General features: G+C 34.2%; 1 protein-coding gene across 3 annotated transcripts in view; it reads right to left on the bottom strand.

Moving 5' to 3' along the window:
- Positions 1-23,341, bottom strand: part of LOC124357471 (putative vitellogenin receptor) — an 81,522-nt gene that overhangs the window by 46,503 nt on the left and 11,678 nt on the right. For 2 of the 3 annotated variants that reach the window (XM_046809299.1, XM_046809298.1), the window contains exons 4-13: positions 23,127-23,257; positions 13,620-13,751; positions 11,583-11,688; positions 9,468-9,620; positions 8,898-9,002; positions 8,673-8,798; positions 7,777-7,992; positions 6,936-7,107; positions 912-1,113; positions 181-378 (exon numbers count right to left, since the gene is read on the bottom strand). In XM_046809299.1, coding sequence (XP_046665255.1) covers positions 181-378; positions 912-1,113; positions 6,936-7,107; positions 7,777-7,992; positions 8,673-8,798; positions 8,898-9,002; positions 9,468-9,620; positions 11,583-11,688; positions 13,620-13,751; positions 23,127-23,257 — 1,541 coding nt within the window. The remainder of the gene's footprint in view (positions 1-180; positions 379-911; positions 1,114-6,935; positions 7,108-7,776; positions 7,993-8,672; positions 8,799-8,897; positions 9,003-9,467; positions 9,621-11,582; positions 11,689-13,619; positions 13,752-23,126; positions 23,258-23,341) is intronic. The other variant, XM_046809300.1, reaches the window with a different exon arrangement.

Here is a 23,341-nt window from a genome sequence, read left to right as displayed (position 1 = left end):
GGATTAAATCAAAAGAAAATAGCTAAAGAGCAAGATAAAATTGACTACCCTTTGATTATTAGTTTTGGATGCTTCCAATCTTGCAAATCAACAGCATACAATTTTTGGTGACTTAATTGTATTTATTTGATTTTGGTAATTATTTATTTAAAAATTATAAGGAAACATATTTTTACTTACTGAAGAATTCATCATTGCTGGATGATAAATGTGTACACCAAATATTCTGTTGTTTTTCTCACGTATCACAGTCTGTCTATCTTTACCGGTGAACTTGTTACATTTCTGAATCTCCTGCCCAGTCCAATCACTCCAGTATAAGTAATTTTCAAATACTGCTACAGCATATGGATGTTTGATGGCTTCTGCCAATACCACCTGAAATAATACATGCTTAGAGAATAACTATTATTTTTAATATACCTTTTTTACACATAACATAGTTATGGTTGGAAGGGTAGATTCAATGTGAATGTTGAGTTAAGTTCCAGTTCACCTTCCTCTTAGTGCAGCGTCTGGGATCTGGCGCTGTTATAGACTTGATTCTTGAAATCTGGAGTCATGTTCATATGAACTGTGCACCTGACGAGACAATGAGAATACCTGTTCACCTAAATTGCACTACATTTTGTGGTATTGGTGTCTCTGATGTCGAAACAATGTAATGAGTTCATTTTGAGCTCTTTACTCACTGACTTTTCAGCACTCAAGTCTGTAACAATGTCAGATATCTCAAACTCTGCACTAAGAGAAATGTGAACTGGAGCTTAACTCAACATTTATACCTTTTTGTATAATATTTTACAAGTTATACAATACAATTTTAGTATCTGATTCTGATACCTATCTGACCAGTATGCATTCATTACTCAAACTATAAAAGTTACAAGGGAACTAAAATCTATACTTACTCTACGGCCAGTGCCATCGAGTTTGATGGATTCAATGACAAGCAGTTTAGCATCAACCCAGTAGAGGCGGTCATTGCCATGGTCTATGGTGAGACCGTTGGGCCAATGGAGATCTTTGGTGATAAAGTCAACGACATTGCTGCCATCCATTCCTGAACGAGCAATCAGAGGGCGTTTACCCCAATCCGACCAGTACATCAAGCTGGAATAGTTTCTCTACTTGTCAATTGGTCAACAATTGTGAGAAGATTTAAAATAGTAGACAGTTCAAAATTTAATGAAATATCACAAGAATTGTAAAGTACGGCAAATTTTTAATTTTTGGCTATCTTGTGTGTTGATCAGTGCCTAGTTAAATCTTTCACATTTATGAAGTGCTGTAATGAAAGATCCTTTTTTTCTACAAATGAGATAGGGCAATTTCACATGTGAAGTTTTAATTAAAATCAATTTATGCAATATGTTATGTGTCTGTTAACACTACAATTTAATAAACTTTAAAACAAATAAAATTCTCAAAACGGAAAGATTTACTAGTGATCCAAGTTCATGCACTGCTATTAAAGAATGGACTCACTGGTACAGGTCATTCAACAACTTCTTAACTAGTATTGGTCCTACTCACTCTGAACCAGATAAACTGAAGATTTTAATCAATCACATATCGCCGGACATAGTTGAGTATATTAGTAATTTTGACAAGTACGATGATAGCATTTGGTTCTCAAAAGTATATTTGTTTAACATGTAATAAAGTGTTCACAAGACACAAACTAGCTATACGAAGGTAAGAGCCAGGTGAATCTATTGACCAGTATCTTCAAGCTCTTCAGATGTTAAGTAAGAAATGTTAGTTTAAAGCAGTCTTTTAGAATAGTCATCATTAACTATTGAAGAAGCTCATAATCATCAGGCTTGTTGCCTTGAAATTGTCTATGAAGAATCGTTATCTTTCAATTTAGGCCTACAACTTTTTATCAATAGTTTATTACCTAAGGAATGTTCAGTCAAACTTTAAAATGAAGAGACTTCAAAACCAAAATTACTAGCCCTTAATGAACTCTGTTTTTTTGGAGGAGGGTTTACTAAGCAACCTCATACAAAGTGCCCTGCTAGCAATAAAACTTGTAATGCTTGTGGGAAACAACAACATTTTTCCAAGGTATGTAGGTCCACTGATTAACACAAAATTAATAATAAACAGCTGAAAGTTCAAGTTAATGGATGTATTGAAGTAACCGCTTCTATAGGTGGTTTAGCAAAAATTACTGTGCCAGCTACGGTTAATGGTAAACCAACTTTTGCTCTATTAATACAGGAAGTTCTTTAAGTTTTTTTAAATGAGATTTCTAAATACTGGGGACAAAACAAAACTTAGGTTAGAAGTTTTCCTTCAACTGGAATAGTATCTTTGGCATCAACGTCAGTGACTTCAAAAATTGTAGGTGAGTGAACGGTAGACTACCATACTCAAACATAAATACAGAGATACAAAACTTTCTCTTTCTGATAGAATAATTGGACATGATATTAAAGAAGCATTTGGTGGCAATAAAGATTCACTAACAGTTTGCAGCTGCAGCTGTTCCCCCTGTTTTGTTTGCTAATCTAAAACCTGGAATTAAACCTATTGCCATACAATCACAACATTATTCTTTGGGTGACATCAAGTTCACAGAAAATGAAGCTGCTCGATTGTTGAAGAAAGATGTAATCGAACCATGGCGAGTACATACGCTGGTAGTCCCAAATGAAAACCATAGGAAACCTATGGTTATTAATTATTCTCATACAATCAATAGATTTACATTGTTAGATGCTTATCCTCTGCCCAGAATTTAAGATACTGTGAACAAAGTTGCTAATTATAATTTCTTCAGCACTACTGATATAAAGTTTGCCTATCATCAGGTATCCATTAAGGTGGAAGATAGAATTTGTACTGTTTTTGAAACTGGAGTGTAACGCCCCGTTGGTAAATCGTTACCGACAGACAAAATATATGTTAACTATGATTTCAGAATTAATATAGAATATATTTATTGGTCACCTAATTTCTCCATTTTAAAAGAAATCCATTTTCTAAATATTAATAGTTAATTTGACCCGTTACCAACTAAATAATTTAAGGTTTGAGCCCAGAAACTGGAATCGAATATTATTACAATAGAAATAGAACAAAGTTATGGAGCTGGAATTGTGCAGCTAGCCTCGTGCACTGCTGATACAAATTGCTGACTCCAGGGCTAGCTAGCCTCTCACACAGGCCCTAGTCCTTTTTGATTGGCCACGGCCGCTGAGGCGATGACCGCCGCTTGACCTGCTGAGCCGGTGATCGTCAGTCGCGTTCAAAATTATAGTTAGTTAACATCTTGGTCCGCGTCCTCTCTCCCTCTGTAGTTAATGTAACATTGGTTAAAATCATCTTCTAAATTTAGTTAGCTTCTAAAGTATTTCTTGTATTATTTTATAGCATGAATTTAAAGACCGATTGTATTAATGAGTAAAGATTCTAAATTAAACTTATTTAATCAAATCCAATCGCCACGTGAGTAGTTCTTTTACCTGAGTCAAAAGCATCGGAAGTTCTAAATAATTCTTTATGCGGGTTCAGTGGACAATAGGACAATAGTCTCAATTCAAATTATTCCAATTTGGCATAACAATGGTGTTGCTGCATTTCAGAGAGTTATCAAAACAATAATTCAATCGGAAAATTTTAAAGACACATGGTCGTTTGGATGATGTTACTGTTATGGGAAAAACCAAAATGAGCATGATGAAAATCTGGAGAGATTCATGAAAACAGCATCGGAGTATAATCTTACTATAAATACTCATCTTTTTTAGTCTAAGATCTTTTAATCTATTGGGGTAATTGATTCCTAATAGGTCTATTAACCTGATCCTAATTGTATGAAGCCCTGGAAAAACTACCTCCACGTTGCTTTGCTAAGAAGAACATCAGGTGTGTTCTCTCACCAAGCATCTCTTATTTTCAGGGTTTCAGATAAAATAGTTCTTCTTCCCCATTGTACTTTTCCTTTATCACTGAAAGTATTTCAGGCCTTTGAAGAGTGGTAAAAAAATCCACTGTAACATACATTGATCCTCAAGTGCCTTACACAGTTGAGATGGATGCGTCATAAAATGCTATTGCTGCAACTTTATCCCAGGCTGGTTGCCCTATTGAGTTTATTTCCAGAATTTTGTGAGAATAAGAGCAAAACCATTCTTCTGTAAAGAAAGAGGCTCAGGCAATAGTTGAAGCTTAGCATGAATGGAGGCATTACCCTCCATTAGTAATCATTTCAAAGTGATAACAGACCAGATATCTGTGGCCTTTATGTTTGATAACAATCGCCATGGAAAAGTGAAGAATAAAAAATCATACAATGGAGATTGGAACTGTCATGTTTTCAGTATGACATTGTTTACAGACCATGATCCATGTATGTGACAGTTGATGCTCTCTGTAGGATATGTTCTGCAGTTCATAATCCCCTTCTGACTTTGAAAAAGCTTCATGTGTACCCAAGTGATACTCAACTTCATCATTAGATATGCTGTAAAAATTAACCTTTTTGAATTTAATTTCTTTTTTGAAGAGATAAGGCATGTTATATTTGAGCTTCCATCAAACTAAGATTCTACAAAAAAAGATCTCTGATTAAGGCTACATCTCATTTGAAAGACTAAACTTTGATTTCAAAGGACCTCTTCCTTCTGTAAGTAAACTTCGTTATCTTCTGGTTATTGTTTATGAGTATTTCCATTTTGCTTTTGCATTCCTTTGCACAGAGTTTTCATCAACCACAGTCATGGCTAAGTTACAGCAGCTATTCACTGTGTTTGGGACACTAGCCTACATATATTCAGACAGAAAAGCATCTTTTGTGTCCCATGAAGTAAAAGAATTCTTGAATTAATTTAGAATAGCCTCAAGTAGAACTATTGCATATAACCCTGCTGGTAATGGACAAGTAGAGGGTTATAATGGTGGAAGACAATCAAATTAGCCTTGGCAATAACTCTTAAACTTGGCATTAGTTACTGAGAAATGATCTTACAAAATGCTCTCCACTTGGTCAGTTAATTACTATGTACATCAACAAATTAAACTCCATATAAATGTATTTTCATGCATCTTGGTTGTTCTGGAAGTGGTCAGTCTGCTCTATCATAGCTTCTCACTCATGGTCCTGTTTATATAAAAAGGCAACACTGAACATTAAAGTATGAGCCCCTGGTTGAGGAAGTTACGCTTTTACGTGGCAATGATGAATATGCTCATGTTCAACTTTCCGATTGAAGAGAGGCAACTGTGTCAACTAGCCATCTTCCCGCAGTTGAAGATTGTAAGAATGAAGACTCAGTTGTTAGAAGAGAAATGGTTCTACCAAATTCTGATCTAGAAAGTAATATTAGCCTGTTGATAAAAATACTGAACAAACTCCTCTATCTTGTGATGAAGATGCCTCAAATTGTGATGTTACCCTTAGAATTTTGTGATTCAAACATCGAATTGCATATTTAAGAGACAATGTATTTGGTACAAAATGAAGGAAGGAAGAATTTGTTATGAATTTAGTTTTAAACAAATGTTTTGGTGAAGTTTTGTTTACATAGTCACTCATTTTTCATGTTTAGTTTAAAGTGTATTAAAACCTTTTTAAAGGACCCTCTTATTGTCTTTTTGTTTTTGTTAACATTACATTGTACTGCCCTGTCCTTATTGGATGAAAATCCCAGTTAGTAGTTCTGCCAGCCCTACCTCCTCAAGGAATCTTAACAGTTGAAAGGGATCAACATTGGGTAGCTCTCCTGATTCAGCTTGATGACATCCTACGATTTTGTATTTTCTCCTTGCTAATGCATCACATTCTGATAGAGTACTTTCTGCCAATTCTCACAGAATCTGAAAGTATCATCTTCTCTCACACCAAGCTTCCTCAGGTGACCATTTGGCTTGCAATATTCTTTAAGGGAGCCTGTCAAACTCTTAGTTTGTTCCTGTCTGATAAGCTTCCCAACTAACCATACATGTGCACCTAGGTACATAGAGACTGACAGGGAATTGTAAAAATTCAATATATTGAGTAATTTAAAGTTCTAGAATCTTTATCTGCAAATTTCAGTTTGTAAAGGTTATGGTGATTGACAGTCTGAGACTAAACATAATGAATATTTCTTTTCTAACAAAATTAATAGCTGTAAATCTTCTCAATGTCCAATATCAGCAATGATTTAAAGTTTGATTACCTCATACAAATTTGTTATCAATTAAGGTTTTATAGTTACCAAGGATTTGTATGCTACATTCGAAAGGCTGGAATTTTCATTTAAAATGCAATGTGTTTGTACTAACTGTCCAAAAGTAATGAAGGCCTTATTTATTATTGTAAGAGGAATCAGTGTAATAATAAATCAGTAGCTCAAAGTGTATCATGATGTGTTAGCTCTGTGTGCAATGGCAACCACACCTCGTCTGTCTCACCCTTGCTTTCCTCTTCTAAATAGCTCCAAATAACCTTGAGCATTTTACTGTAAACTTAACTTTGAAAATAGTTTATTTTAACTGACTCTGATTAAGCTCTGTATAAAACAATGCTCCAACACATACTCTCTGGTAATTGGAAACCAAGATGTATAGAGTATATATCTTAACTGGAAACAGCCTTACTATTATTAATACAATATTTATTCATATTATTTATGTATCTAGTATTTTACCTTAGTATATTTATTGAAAAGAGAACTTTTGATCACACAATTCTACAAAATCAAACCTTATTTTACACAATTTAACAAAATAAAATAGTAAAAACCTTTGTAACATTAACACTTTGGCTATAACAGTTTCATTTTGTGATAATGTGTGTCATTATACAACACTACTAAGCCCTTTGTTAGTGAATATATTATATGATAATGCTACTTTAGTTTTAGTATAAATTGTTAACACGTTGGCTACTAAGAGATTGAAGTATAAAATCACATTAAAGTTAACTGAAATATCCTTACGCTTCAACAGGAGAGAGGCAGATTCCCCTTGGCTTGTCTATATCTACATTGTGTAGTACTGTGCAGAGAGTACCATCATTAGAACACACGCCCAGGTGTTTATATTTAGAGTCAGTGAAGTAGATGTTCTTTGTTATATAGTCCAAAGCTAGATCCTCTGGTGTCCCCAAACCTAGAATTTTAACATTTTAACTTAATTCTAAAGTAACAAGAAAATTTTCCGAACAAAAGCAATTTAATTGCTTTAAATTTATTCTAATTTAATATAAAAGAGTGTGTGTAGTGATTGTTTGCTTGAAAAAAATAACTTTCTTAAGATGGTCTAACCAGTAAAATATTTTCCTTGTATACATACTAATTCTTTGTATGTATTGAGAAAAACCGTGCTGTTTAACATGTTCCAACAAGATGATAGTGACATGGATTATTTTTTCAGAATAATCAACCAATGTACAAGGATGACAAAACGAAATGATTTGCCAAGAGGTCATCATCGTGTTGGTAATAAAAGGGATAGCTCAATGCTTTAAATATATATACAAGGATGATTCTTTTCTGAATAGGCCTTCTTAAGAACAAATATAATGTTTTTTTATGAATTAAATTAGCATAATAAATTTATGAAATTGAAATGAACATTGAGTTCCTTATCATTTCTTCACCATTGTTAGTTCGGGTGTGACATGTACATCTAAAGAAGAGGAGGTTAAATTTCAATCATCAAACTGTTGTGTTATACTTTTTTGTAAGATGAAAATGGCGAATGTCCAAAATCTTTCCATCGTCAATAACAAATTTTAAACAAAGAAAACATTTATGATCGTAAAGATGATTTTATTACCTGCAGAGATGATAACTTCTTGCTCAGAACCATCTTCCAGGGATCGAAGAATGGCCTCCTCTCCATGGTAGACATTGGTCCAGTAGACATGCTGACCGTCATATGCGACTCCAGTCACTTGAGATAGATCCTTGGCTACAGGGTAGTATACTTCTGAAGTTAGAAAAAACGCTCGGATCTGCTTGTGGGATGAAAACAGAAGCAACCCTTCAGGCCCTGTGAACCCAATAAAGGTAATCGAGTCGCCTCCTTCGTGTAGATGTTAGTGCTCAAGTTAGTGTAGATAGTAGTTAATTCAAAGAAAATAAGCTTCTAAATTCTCCTAATTTGCTTAGAAGTAACTGGAAATAAAAACGTAATATTTAATAATTAGCGTAATATTATATTTAGATTCATAAAATTTAAAACAAATAAAAATTCATTTATGTTTTCAACACAAAGTGTTGTTACAATTAGGATTATTTAATAAATACAAAAGCTTCCTATTTATGTACAGTAACAAGTTGTGTTGTACACCTGCAAATATATTGCACCTATGCATGGAAAATATACTGGATTAAAGTAGAAAATGTCAACCAAGAAAAATTTGTATATTCAGTGTACACTTACAAAAACTGAAGCTGTATCAACTAGGATCAAAGTAACTGGCAGTGGTGAAAGTTCAGTATTCTAGACTATTTATTTGTTGGTTAAGAACAATTTTGTTTTATGTACGTACAGTAAATACTCTAGATCATATATTAAGAAAAATGTATATCTTCTTTAACCTATGAAAGTTGTCCAAAATAAGTACGCATTACAGTTTGGTCATTTTCTGTATAACTCGCTCATACGATATTAGAAAACTGTATAATAATCAAACTAACCTAATTACGTATACAATTACTTATTATTACCTTCAGCTTTGCATGTTTTCTTATCCGATGCAAGAATATAACCAGGATCACAGTGGCACTGATAGCCTCCTATGAGGTTGGTACATTTGTGATCACAGATTCCAAACTGATCACACTCGTCAACATCTAAAAACAATTATTGTTAAATTAGCTATGAAAGTATGAAATTGAGCAAAACATTATGTTTTATAAGTTAAAAAGTAGAATAAACAATATAGCACGTACCATGGCAAGAATGGCCATCATTGAATGTTCCTTTAGGACAAGCACAGATAGGGCCATGGGGGGATGGGTAACAGTCAAAAGGACATGTCTTGTTGGCACAAATACCTGTAAATAGAAGAAAAATTGAAATAGAACATTAATGCTAACTGGCAAAACATTAATAACAAAGATACTTCCTCAAATTCCTAATTTTGAGTATGTTTTCTTTTTTAAACTAACAGAAATTTACTTCTCACTATTTTTTATTATCTACATTTTGGGATAAATCCAGTTAACAAAAACTAATAGCATAATCTATTAAATGTATTAAGAGGGAAATCCTCCTCCTCATGAGGACGTAATACAGTTTTTTTTTTGTAAAAAGTGTAATACTAACAGTAATAATAGGTCACAAATGAGAAAGAAATGTTATAGCACAACAGTCAAGTGTCACATAGTTGTGCTGTTGAAGAGTTGTTGTGTTGAACCAGGAATTTAGTTTATTCTCAAGAGATTTTAATGTTTTTGTTAAAATTAAAAAGTTAATATACATATTTATAGACAGTAATTTATTTTATCTGTAATACTCACCTGGGCTTGAACATTGGCCACCTTCATCAGAATTATCTAAACAGTCACCCTTGCCATTACACAGTTCATATAGTTCAATACACAACAGACCATCATGGCAGTGGAACATCCTGTGGTCTATTGAGCATTCCTCTAGAGAGATTTCTCTTCGAGCTGAAAAATTAATATGCATAACATATAAGAACAGGAGCAACTATTAAAATTAAATAGATTAACAAACAAATTTTCCCAAATTACATTTACTAACTGTACACAATACGAATACTGGTTCTCAATGTTGAAACTAAAGAGAGAAGAAACATTAAATATTATTGATTTCCAGGAAAATTACTAGGAAAGAAATTTTTATTATGTTGTGACAAAAAACTTGTTTAAAACTAATTAAAATTAATAAATTGTAGTGAGCTGTATTGAATATTTATAAAATTAAATAAATGTGTAACTGTCAAATAACTTTCAAACTAAAAAATAATTTAAGTTAATCATAAATTTTTGAGGAACTAATTTGTATACCTCTGCAAGGTAAAACAAAGTAATTTCACTTAAGTATTAATGAAATTTCTGTCTTCTCTGAATAACTGTTTATATGAAATGATTTAATGGTGGAATGAAGTATTTAATCCTTAGATCTTAAAACAAATGCCATCCAAATTTATTAGAATTGGCATGAGTTTAACATATTGAAATCTAACTTATTAGAATATAATTAAAAATATAACAAATAAAGATCAAAGACACCTGTTATAAGTTTAAGAAGAGACTGATGTGCACATATTTTGAAGGGTGGGACTGACATTGACATGCACATATTTTGAGTTGGGAGTTACATGGTAGGTTATATTTTGAAAGAGAGACAACATTGATAAGTTTTGAAGGGATTTGCGTGTGCATTTTTTGAAATAGGCAATCAAGGTCAGCAAATGTGAGGTGCTGACCAACAAGACTGAGAATTAATTTATCACAATCCTTGTATAGTTTACAAATGCCTTCTGAACGTTTCGAGATAAGAAAGACTTCAGTTTCACTTCCATGGATATCTAATCAAGGCAATACGTTTGACACTAACATTCAAAAACATTTTTACATTTAATACTAGACAATGTAATGATTTTGTTTTATATTGATGAGGATTTACGTAGTTCTATATTTATCATTTATGACTTGAATCCAAATCCTGTGATTGCCATTTAACTTAGTTTATGCTTTAATTTTACAATTAATTGGAATATAATATATATTATTAGTTATATGGAGGCACTTCCCTGTTTTGTAATTCATATTTCTTCTGTGATAACTTTGAAGAGGCTTTGACAATAATCATTACAATTAATTTACTATAGCTAATAATTCGTAGACGAACACTCAAAGCCGCATTAATCCCATTGAATAAAGAAACAAATAATTCTATAATACGTAACTTTTGACATACCAAAAGCTATTACTAGAATTCTAGAATGAATATTTAATATGGTTTTACCAAGCATTACTCATGTACTACTAAGAATTTGAGGTTAAAATACAAAAAATGAAGTTGGTGTCCACTAAACTGTTGTTCTAAATTATATATTTATATAAAGTCCTCCTCCGTAGACTAATGGTTATAGTCTCGGCTCTCTAACTGAGAGATCCCGGGGAGGGCCAATCATGTATAGACACGAGATAAACCAGTGAACATCGAAGCCTACATAGCTGTGTAGCTGAGGCTTTAAATAAATAAATAAATAAATAAATATATATATATATATATATATATATATATATATATATATATATATATATATATATATATAAAACATATTGTTGAGTGCTAAGTGGCACGTATTAGGTTCATTCTACAGTGTAGTAGTATAAAGAAGCACCGTAATATATACATGAGCAAATCTATAAGTTACCTATTTTGTATGTTTTATAATATTTAGAACCAGTTTCATTTTCAACGAACAATGTTTTGATCTTTTATACTGTTAAAACGAAAATGTTCATTTTTCAATGTTCATGTTTGTGTTGTTTTGTTGTTTGTTGTTGTGTGTTGTGTTGTTGTATTTATATCAACTAGGGTATTATTTACTATGTGTATATACTAAGCATATTAACTACGTAAAACGTTACACTTACTGCAGCTCTCTTCGTCAGAGTTATCCCCGCAGTCATTTCCCCCATCACATTGCCATTCTGATGGAATGCAGTAATGGTTTTTGCATTTGAATCCATCGCATGTAATCTGGACAGAATCATAGAACTGTTAATATTTCAGGTGTGTTTTATTTAAGCCTATAAGCCTATAAGTTTAGCCAAGTATTAATTTTCTCCTGTGTTCCAAGTAGGGGTGGAAACAATAATAAATCCAAATACTAAACAGTTCACTTGGGCAAAATGACAACTATGTTCCGAAATAGTGTCAGAAAGCAAACCGCCTTGAATTTTATCTTAGTTCACAACCAAGGCCGTCATGAGTTAGGTCATGATAAGTGTGATTTGGATTTGTCTTTAAATGATAATAGTGAAAGTGAAAGTGTCGTGTAAGATCGAAAATTAAGACAGTTCTAGTTTTAAGGATGAAATTTTATATTATATTTTTGACGTCAATGCAAGACGTTCTGTACCCTATGCCAATGATTCTAATCTTAGAATAACTTTTTACTGATTTTAAATCTAAGGGTAAATTAATTATATCAAGTGATGATGTATTGAAAATTTAAAAATATTGTTATTTGCTCAATTTATCTAAAACGAATGCGACCACTTCTGAATTGACATTAGGATTTTGTCACCATTTTACTGGTAGTGTTTTCAAGGGACATTTAACTAATGACGAATTCACTGGAAGCCACGAGTTATTTTTTATTAAAACGGAGACTAAACTATCTTAAAAAATAATATCTTATCACATTGCAAAACATAAAACTTTGGACATAACAAAAAAATCAACTTAGGAATAAGGTAAAAATTGAACAAAATAATTTTATTTTTTAACACGTAGGTTAAGTATGTCATGTTTGTACATTTTATGTAGATTACCTTGAAATAAAATAAAGTCAATAAAAACGGTTTTCACCTGGTACATATTTTAATGTCTGTATAGTATTCGTTACCGACTTACCAGGTCAACATCTCCGTTATTGATGTTGTAACAATATTCTGTTTTTTTATAACTAAACAAAAATCCACGGTAAAAAGCAGCTACTAATATTTGTAAAATAAATAGATTGTGGGTTATAACATTATTATTAAGTCTAGAAGGCGTTTTAAAATGCTGTTAGATCATTACTATAATGCCTGCCATAAGAGCGGAGTGAGTTCTTGCCCATTTTGAGCGCCTGCAGACACCGGACGCAACCCCTGATTCCGGTTCGTTTCTGCGACCCAGAGCGCGGTCCATTAGTATAATTCATTGGTTTTTATAAATTATTTGACGAAATTGACAAGGAAATTTATTTTGACATATTATTAAAAATACAATCCAACACACGACATTGATGACGCCTTTGAAATAATAATACAAGGTTATTACAGACATTGACATAGTGAACTTGCTCTCACTAAGATTTTGAGGCTTTTGTTATTGTCATATGGCATTCATATTATACCATAGAGATAGGTGAAACAGTTCAGTTCAGTTAATACTATATATATTTAACTCATAAAAGTTATGAAAAACTTTAGCCTCGCTTGCACCATTTATTTCTAATTATTACTACCGTCACTAAATAAATAGACTGAAAAATTATTTACTGAATAAATTTGAACTTTGTTGGACTCATTGTTAATATGTACAGCTATGATTCAAAGATAATCATGTTTCTAACCCTGATTCAAGATTGATTACAATATGATGTTAAGTAGATATAAATTTGACCTTGAATATTGAAACTGTAATTGAAAACTTAAAATATTATTTCTTAAAGAAACTCAGTGCAACATTTTCGATCATATATGTTTATAAGCCACGTCTTACTGTGACAATAGTAAACAAAGTCTTTTTTAACTAAATGCATATTATAGCCAAATAAATTAATGGTACAATAGTTTAAACAGTAACTAGTAATTAGACTAGCTTAGCTGTATGAGCAATGTATCTTCAAACAATAAATTATATTTTTATTTAGATCGTCAAGAATTGAGTTTGTAGCGTAGTGAGCAATGTATAATTACATTTGAGGTACAGCCCAGTGTCTCGTCGCTGGAGTCCAGACAGTCAGGTTTGCCGTCGCAGACCCACTTTTTCGGGATACACAGCCGGTCCATACACTGGTACTCTTCAGGACTGCAGCTGGTGGGCTCCACCTATCAATATCACAACACTCAACTTTTATATTCGCTCTAGAGTCCAGACAGTCAGGCTTGCCATCACAGTCCCACTTTTTCGGGATACACAGCAGGTCCAGACACTGGTACTCTTCAGGACGGCAGCGGCTGGGCTCCACCTGTCAATATCACAACACTCGACTTTTATACTCGCGCTGGAGTCCAGACAGTCAGGCTTGCCGTCACAGTCCCACTTTTTCGGGATAGACAGCCGGTCCAGACACGGGTACTCTTCAGGACTGCAGCTGATGGGTTCCACCTGTCAATATAATAACACCCAGCTTTTATATACACATATATATGAAAAATTATATATTTTTGGGATAAAACATGAAGGACTGAATAATGCTGACTTTTATTTTTTTTCTTACACTTGCTCTAACACCATTTCTTAATAATAATAATCTAAAAAGTTCAAAAATAAGTCATAAATGAACAAAATCGTCTTCCGTTGTACAGTTATTTTGAGTCGGGAGTCACAAAACCGACTGGAAGTGATCTGGACGGATCTATGAAAACCTTTTTACTCTAGCTTCACAGTTCATATTTTATATTTTAGTTTCTATGTGTACATTAAAAAACCTGCAACCTTTCCGTAGATATATAATAATTACTTGTATTCCACTAGAAACAGAAATACAATCATTATTCCGTATCACCATTAAGTATTGCCCAATTGACGATCACTTGTAGTTTTTAAGGACATCGTTTTTATGTTGGCAATTAATATTGTAGTTATTAAACTTCTATACACGTATATGTCTTTGAACAATAAAAATAAAAGTAGACTAGTGGATACAGTCACGGCTCTCTGACCAAGAGATCACGGGTTCAAATCTCTGGGAGGTCCAATCATGATAGGAATAGTAGCCACAGTGATTTAAACAAGCCAGCATAGGCTAAGAGCGGAGGCTTAAAATAAAATAATAATAATAAAAATTTTAGTATTTAAAACTACGGTCTTTTTTCAATGTCTACCATTTTGTCTGAATGGTACATCTATCTATTGTAGATCTGTTTCAGAAGTAGCAATGTTAAAGTAGAAATGTAATCCACTAGTCTTGAAATGGATTTAGAAAGCCGACGACGGATGTATTATTATTTGTTAGAAATGAGACAAGAGCAGTTATTTTATATTTCAAATTACAATAATTTTCCGATCATGAGAGTTGAACCATAAATCGCATTACTCTTGAATGATATTTTGTGTAAACAATTGCAACATTTCTTGTATTCATATCATATTCTCAGGTGTCTACTTTAAACGTTAGCGATTATAATGTTATTTATTATTCCATTTTCAATACATACTATCTGGCAACATGGAGTTGAAGCAGTCAATTTGTTTCTTAGATTTGCAGTTTTTAAAATATTACGCATTTTAACCAAACCCCATAACTCTTTACTATAAGCATGCGCAGGATTCGTGATTTGGAGCTGCCTGACATACCGGGGAGTTTAGGGGGAGGGGGTATTCCAACAAAAAGAGGGGCCGGAGCCCGCCCCCGGAAAATGTTTAACATTTTACTCAAATTTATGAATTTTGAAGATTTAATTATTTTTGAACATTTAACTCATCTTACAAACCACAGCTCTATTTTACAGTGGGCTATTGTAAAATAAACTATTAGTGGCGAGGAGGGGCAGTGGGAATAGGGCAGATAGGAACACCGCATTACAAACATAGCAATGTAAATAATACGTGAAATCTGGCACCGGCGAGCCGAATAACGTAACTCTTGTACTTCACTAGTGATATACAGTAATGTTCACACCAAAGTTATATAACAGAAAATCACCTTATTTAACACGTGCTTGTGCACCTGTGGCACCCCTCCCGGCGTACGCCAGTGCTCTTTACCTGGACTGTTTCATCGACGACCTCAGCTAATGTTGGCGAAACTCGGATTTTTTCCGATTATTGATGGGCAATTTTGCCAACACATAACAGCGGTTGACAATATGTTTGGCAATAGAAAGTATTGACAAGAAAATCGCTATGATTTTTGTAAAAGTCATCAACATTTTTGGCAACGATGTCGTAAACGTAAACGCAGCAATGAAGTAAACGCGGCTTAAAGGTCAAAGAGCATTGCACACTGTTGTAAACAATGTAAATGAGAACTAGCGAAGAGCGATATGATTGATAGTAACACGTTTCCGCTCATTTCGTAGGTGCCATGGTTCAGTGTTATCAAGGCCAGACAACAATACTGGCCGGACTCCTCATACTGTGACGTCACACCGTTCTGATCCATTCAATGGAATAACAAAGCGGTCACTTCATAATTGTTAATATTTCATATGTATTTTCTTCACATTCACCGCTGCCCTAAGACATGGTTGGGTTACTAGGTGCTAAAACATTTTTATTGACGTGTCACTTACCAGTGGTTGTGACAAGACTGAAAATGATAGTAGACTACTGGTTGTACTTCATCCGACCAGATTTGACGTAATTTTTATGATACACCGTACACCGGTGTAACACAAGCATATATATCTCAATGTTAAACCTGTGTCACATCCGCAACTAAATATCACTATTATGTTGACAGTACATGTTTAAGTGACACATGTACTTTATAAACCGTTACATAACAGACGAGTTAGTAGCAGACAACTAATAACAGATGATTCGTGTGCTATTATCAATCAGCTGTGATAAATACGTGAGGAGTATATACTACCGGCAGGACGGATAATAAGTCGAAGCAACCACCTGGATTGCGCGGATTATTTGGAGATTATAATAAATAAGTTACTAAAACCGAAAGTTTTTTATTTATCACATAAATTGCCTGGTATTGAGGTTATTCACTCTTCGAAATTCCTCGGGGTAGTAGTAGACAGACGCCTTAAATGGAATTAACACATAGAGCAGCAACTAATACAAAAACTAAATACAGTTTTTTTTGTTTTGAGAACAATTAGCTCTGTACCAAACCGTGATACTATTAAGCATGTCTACTACGCATATGTTTTCTCGCATCTGAGTTTAGGTGGTGACATTTTGGGGAAATTCGTTAAAGTCAAAAATGTGTTCAAATTGCAAAAACGGATTTCAAGAATTATATTTAAGCTCCGATCCCGACAGTCATGTAAACATTTTTTTCATAAATAACAACATTTTGGCCCTCCCATATCTGTACATTTTAAAGTTTTAAGTTTTCACAAATCTAACAGTTCCATAAAAATCAAGTATTTTACCCTTACAATAACAGGAATCAGAATCAGTTTATCGGTTAAAAATTTATGACCAGGGAGTGTATTATTCTGCATTAAAACTTTACAATAAATTGCCAGAATCTTTCAAAATGAATATTAATTTCAAACATTTATAAATTCCTTAAAATGCTACCTCATAAACCGGCCATATTACTCTGTTGAAGAGTACTTAAATACTTCATTTATCTATTTATATTTCTTATATGCCTGAATAATTTTGTTGATCAAAAATGTAATTTGTACTTTTGGTTTCTCATTATTTTTATTTGTTGTGTTGGCTGTGACAGTTCACATGTTTATTTTAGCTCTGCTAAAGAATGTAAACACGATGTGAAACTTTTATCGAATAAATTAATAAAAAAACAGATTAGACATAACATACATCTTTAAAATAGCCATTTTACATAGGTGTAATGTATTGATTTACAATAATAATTATAATAATAATTATTATACATATTATAAATTGTTACTGGCAAGTTAAAGCCACAGCCAAAGACCAACTGTATGATCGTATGATGCTGTGACGTCATATGGGGTGATCAGTTTGAATAAATGCCATTGGCTGTTCTCATCACGCCACCAGATCATACCACCACTACCACTTCCAGTGTCCTGCCCTTGTCTCTCTCTCAGTTACCCTCCAACCTTAACCGAGCACAGTCGATGATGTAAACTAATTCAGTCTTTTATTCCGATTCCCCGTAACCCGTACACAACAATTGGCGACGAGGTATTAATGCGATCCCGCGAGTGCAATGCAACCTGTTCGATTGTGCGTAAATAATTTCTCCGAAAATTATAGTGGGAGGAAGTGTGTCTGTAGTTTGGCGTCACGTGGACTCAAAATCGGTACATTTTGATGTTGGAAGACAAGGTCGTAAATTGGAACATTTCGTCTTTATTTAGTGAAACAGTAAAAATGGCGGGAATTATTGGCGGAATCGGTGACTTCGACAACAGTGCAGAAACTTGGAATTCGTATGTTGAACGATTTGAATTATTCGTTGACTGTAACAGTATTAGTGACGACAAAAAGGTTAGTACGTTACTAACAGTCGTGGGTGTGAAAACGTACAGTTTGTTACGAGATTTATGTACGCCGGAAAAACCTTCAGTAAAAAAGTTCGATGAATTAGTGAAGTTAATTCAGGACCATTTGTACCCGAAGCCATCATTCATAGCTGAAAGGTACAAGTTCAGCAAAAGGAATCAGCAGGAAGGAGAATCAGTCGCAGAGTACATCGCCAGCCTCAAGAAGTTGTCTGCATACTGCGAGTTTGGCGCATCCCTCAACGACTATCTCAGAGACAGACTGGTGAGCGGCATCAGGAGTGAGTCGACCAAGCAGAGGCTGTTGGGAGAGACCACCCTAACCTTCGACCAGGCGGTGAAAATCGTCTGCTCAGTGGAAGCGGCGGAGAAGAATGCGGCGGCATTGACAGTGAACGGCGGCAGCCGGGTCCAGCGGATGGCAACGCATCACCACCCACATGTGAGAGTCGGCGGCAGCGGTGGCAGCGCGAGCTACAACGCAAGGCACGAAGTCAAGGTGCAGTGTACGTGCTGTGGGCAGTGTGGTCACTATAGGAAGCAGTGCAAATTGTTTGGTGTTGTGTGTCACAAATGTGGTAAAAGAAATCACATATCTAAGGTATGTCGATCTACTGAAATTAGTAAGTTACCAGACAATCAGCTTTCGAAAGTTAAGAAAGGTATATCTTATCAGTCTAATTTTCAAAACAAGAAAAACAAAGATTATAAGAAACATAATTTTGTAAATGATAGTTCAGAACTGTCAGATTCAAATAATTCTAAGAATTATGTTCAGAGTGATGAAAATCTTGAGAGTTATGTCGAGGACATACATAATTTATTTAAAGTAAATGAAACTCACGGTGAAAGAATTAGAGTTGACCCAATTAAGATTAAAGTCCTAGTGCAAGGTCGAGAAACCATATTTGAAGTTGATACTGGAGCTAGTGTCACAGTGTGTAGTGAGGATTTTTATGAAAATAATTTTAGTTCTTGTAAATTGTTAGAAAACGACCTAACTTTGAGTTCGTACACTAATGAACCTATTATACCTGTGGGCAAAGTTAATGTTGATGTTTGCTATGAGAAAATACATAAATGCTTAGACTTGTATGTGATTAGAGGAGGTTCACATCCTTTAATGGGTCGTGATTGGCATAAAGTACTGGGAGTTGACATTTCGTTTAAAAATAACTTGTGTGTTATAAACAGACCTATAGATAACAAGGCTAATTTCGAGACAATGACGTCCGAGCTAACTAATCAATTTCCAGAAGTGTTCACTGAGAAACTAGGTCAGTATACAGGCGAACCAGTAAAACTAAATCTAAAAGAAAATACTAGACCTAGGTATTTTAAGCCAAGACCGATACCATTCTCTTTGAAAAGTAAGGTAGAAAAAGAACTACAACGCTTAGTTGACGAACAAGTGTTAATTCCAGTAAGCAGCTCGGAATGGGGAACGCCCATTGTACCAGTATTAAAAAAGAACGGTGAAATTAGGCTATGTGGAGACTTTAAAGTTACTCTAAATCAGTATCTAGAAGTAGACAAGTACCCTATACCTAGAATAGAAGATTTATTTGCAAATTTACAGCATGGAGAACGTTTCTCTAAAATAGATCTTAGTCAAGCCTATATGCAATTAAAGTTAGACAGTGAGTCACAAAAATTATGTACAATTAGCACGCTTAAGGGTCTTTTCTCATATTGTAGAATGCCTTATGGAATCTCATCAGCCCCAGGCATATTTCAAAGAGTTATTGAACAATCTTTGCATAATTTAGAAGGCATATCAGTGTTCATGGATGATATTCTTATCACCGCACCTAATAACGAAACTCATGTAAGTAGGTTGCAAGAGGTTTGTAAACGCCTGAGTGAAAAAGGATTTACCGTAAAGAAAGATAAATGTACGTTCTTTGTAGACAAAATCGAGTATCTTGGTTTTAGTATCGATAAAGATGGACTGCATACCTCTGAATCTAAAATTAAAGCTATAAATCAAGCACCTGTACCTAAATCTGTCACTCAAGTCAAAGCTTTTATTGGCTTGGTAAATTATTATGGAAAGTTTATCAATAATTTGTCAACAATCTTGAGCCCGTTGTACAACTTGTTAAAAAAGGACGTGCCATTTGATTTTGATGAAAAATGTCTCAAATCATTTAGCCATGTCAAGGATGTTTTGACTAAAGCACCAGTTTTGGCGCATTATGATTCAAAGTTGCCTGTAAAACTAGCAGTAGACGCAAGCTCGACAGGGCTGGGCTGCGTACTTAGTATCATAACCCCTGAAGGCGTTGAGAAACCTATTGCATACCACTCTCGTACTTTATCACCAGCAGAATGTCAATATTCACAAATAGATAAGGAAGCTTTAGCAGTAGTATATGGAGTAAGGAAATTTCATCAATATTTGTATGGCCGAAAATTCACATTGTGTACTGATCACAAACCTTTAATTAGCATATTTGGACCGAAAAAGGGTTTACCTGTTTTCGCAGCAAGCCGATTACAAAGATACGCATTATTTTTAAGTGGATACAATTTTGATGTACAGTATGTAAGGTCAGAAAAGCATGGTAACGCAGACGCATTATCACGCTTACCATTAAGCACTAAATACGTTGTAAATAATAACAATGAACCAAGGTGGAAAGGTGGAAAGGTACCTATTTACACTGTATCGCTGAAAGTTCAGTACCTTTAACTTTTGAAGATGTAAAAGCTGAAACCCAAAATGATCCTATTATAAAACAAATACATAACTATGTGATGTACGGATGGCCAAATTTTTTGTCAGGAGAGAATAGGGAATTGTTACCTTATTTCCAAAGGAAGGACGAGCTAACAGTTGAGCATGGCATTGTTATGTGGGGATATAAAATTGTTGTTCCTAACAAGTTGCGTAGCTACGTATTAAATGAGTTACACGCGAGTCACTTGGGAATTGTAAAAATGAAGTCAGTAGCAAGATCCTATATTTGGTGGCCAAATATAGATGAAAACATTGAAAGCCTAGCGAACAATTGCTCTTCCTGTCTTATGGAACGTTCTAGTCCTAGTAAGAGTAATCTACATGTTTGGCACTATCCATCTATGCCATGGGAAAGATTGCATATTGATTACTTGGGTCCTTTCAAAGATAAGACCTACTTGGTAGTAATTGATGCTTACACTAAGTGGTTGGAAGTATTTGAAGTAGGCTCTACTTCAGCTAAGCTAGCTATAGAAAAGTTAAGAGAACTATTTTCTAGATTTGGATTACCTGTCACTATCCATAGTGATAATGGACCACCATTTACCTCAGTTGAATTTAAAAATTTCATGCAACTTAATGGTATAAGACATACATTTTCACCAGCTTATCATCCTCAGTCTAATGGTCAGGCTGAGAACTCAGTTAAGTATGCTAAACGTAAAATAAGATTGGCTTTTCAAGAAAATATTGATACTAAAGTAGCCTTGAATAGGATGTTATTTGATTACAGAAACTCCGTTCATAGTACTACTAACGAGACACCTGCCAAATTAATGTTCAATAGACCACTAAGATGCAGGCTAGATTTACTCAGACCTAATGTAGCCAGAACTGTGCAATTAAAACAGGACAAACAAAAAGAATATTTTGGCGGTAGAAAAACGAGAATTCTATTTCCTAATCAATCTGTATTAGTGAGAGATTATCGCTCTAAAGACAAATGGATAGAGGGCATTGTAATAAAACAGTTAAATAATGTGATGTATTCTGTTATGACAAAAACTGGTTTAATTTGGAGTAGACATATTGATCAGCTGATAGGACTACACAGCAGTATTGTTGACAGTGACAGTCAAATTCCACCATCTCAGGACCGTACAGTTGCGGAGCGTGAGACAGGCGCTCAGTGTCCGCCAACTCCAAGCCCAGTCAGAATTAGTAACACTGACCTCACTAGATCAGCTAGTCTCTCCCCCTCCTCACCGCATCATACCTCTCCATGTCACATCACTACCCCTCATTCTAGACCACGTCTTTCTCTACCCTCAGCTGTTCCTTCTCCTGTCACTAGAACAGCTGATCATACAAACAGATACCCAACTCGTATTAGGAAACCTGTAGAGAAATTAAACTTGTAAATAACTTACAGTACTTAAGGATGACATTTAATAATGATATGTGTTATTTATATTTAAATGTGTTTATTATATATTATTACACTTGTATTGTTTAATTTATCTATGACTTGTGTGAATTCAATTTATTTTGGAATTTGGAAGGGAGGAAATGTAATGTATTGAATTACAATAATAATTATAATAATAATTATTATACATATTATAAATTGTTACTGGCAAGTTAAAGCCACAGCCAAAGACCAACTGTATGATCGTATGATGCTGTGACGTCATATGGGGTGATCAGTTTGAATAAATGCCATTGGCTGTTCTCATCACGCCACCAGATCATACCACCACTACCACTTCCAGTGTCCTGCCCTTGTCTCTCTCTCAGTTACCCTCCAACCTTAACCGAGCACAGTCGATGATGTAAAATAATTCAGTCTTTTATTCCGATTCCCCGTAACCCGTACACAACAATAGGTAGGCTACACTATGAACGAATGTAATTAAGTTAAGTTAATGCACTTTAATGAAATAGTGCTTTTCGTCTAGTAAGTAGCAAAAGTAGTTGTTTTCGGTGCGCAGTCTTGTTCGGAAATATGAGTAGGCGCCGAAAGACACTTTTATGCCGGAGAGTGAACAACGTTTTATCATACAGAAAACAAAATTAAGACGTTGATGATTTATTTATATTTAACATGTTTAATGAGGTACCAATACACAGTGTGTTAAAAATATTATATTTGAGACAGAGCAGAAATTCACATTAATAGCTCGCCAAAGTGTAGACACCATAATAAAATTATTTGTACAATGAAAACTCATAATAGTTTTAATTTAACGAAAGAGATTATAAAAAATTAAAATGTCCTTATAAATATTATGAGCTTAAACACATACAGAACCAGGTTATACTTTTATCGTCTGTATTTTTAACAAATCCGAAATGTGCAGTAGGTATGTAACTTACATATAACTACTTACATGTATGTTGCTGCAGTTTTTCTCATCAGACCAATCTTCACAGTCATTATCATCGTCGCAAAGAAATGTCGTGCTGACGCAGCGATTGTTGTCACAAGTGTAGTAGTTGGGTGGTAGACACTTCAGTACATCTAGAATAGTGTCAACAGAGAACAGGTTGATAATTATAAGTTCTATATTTACTTTTAGATAGTAAAAATAACAATCCACTTTTA

Source organism: Homalodisca vitripennis, chromosome 3, assembly GCF_021130785.1.
Source record: "Homalodisca vitripennis isolate AUS2020 chromosome 3, UT_GWSS_2.1, whole genome shotgun sequence".
Lineage (NCBI taxonomy): Eukaryota > Metazoa > Arthropoda > Insecta > Hemiptera > Cicadellidae > Homalodisca > Homalodisca vitripennis.
The sequence above is the reverse complement of the archived record's forward strand: the minus strand, read 5'-3'. Positions and strand labels throughout refer to the sequence as shown.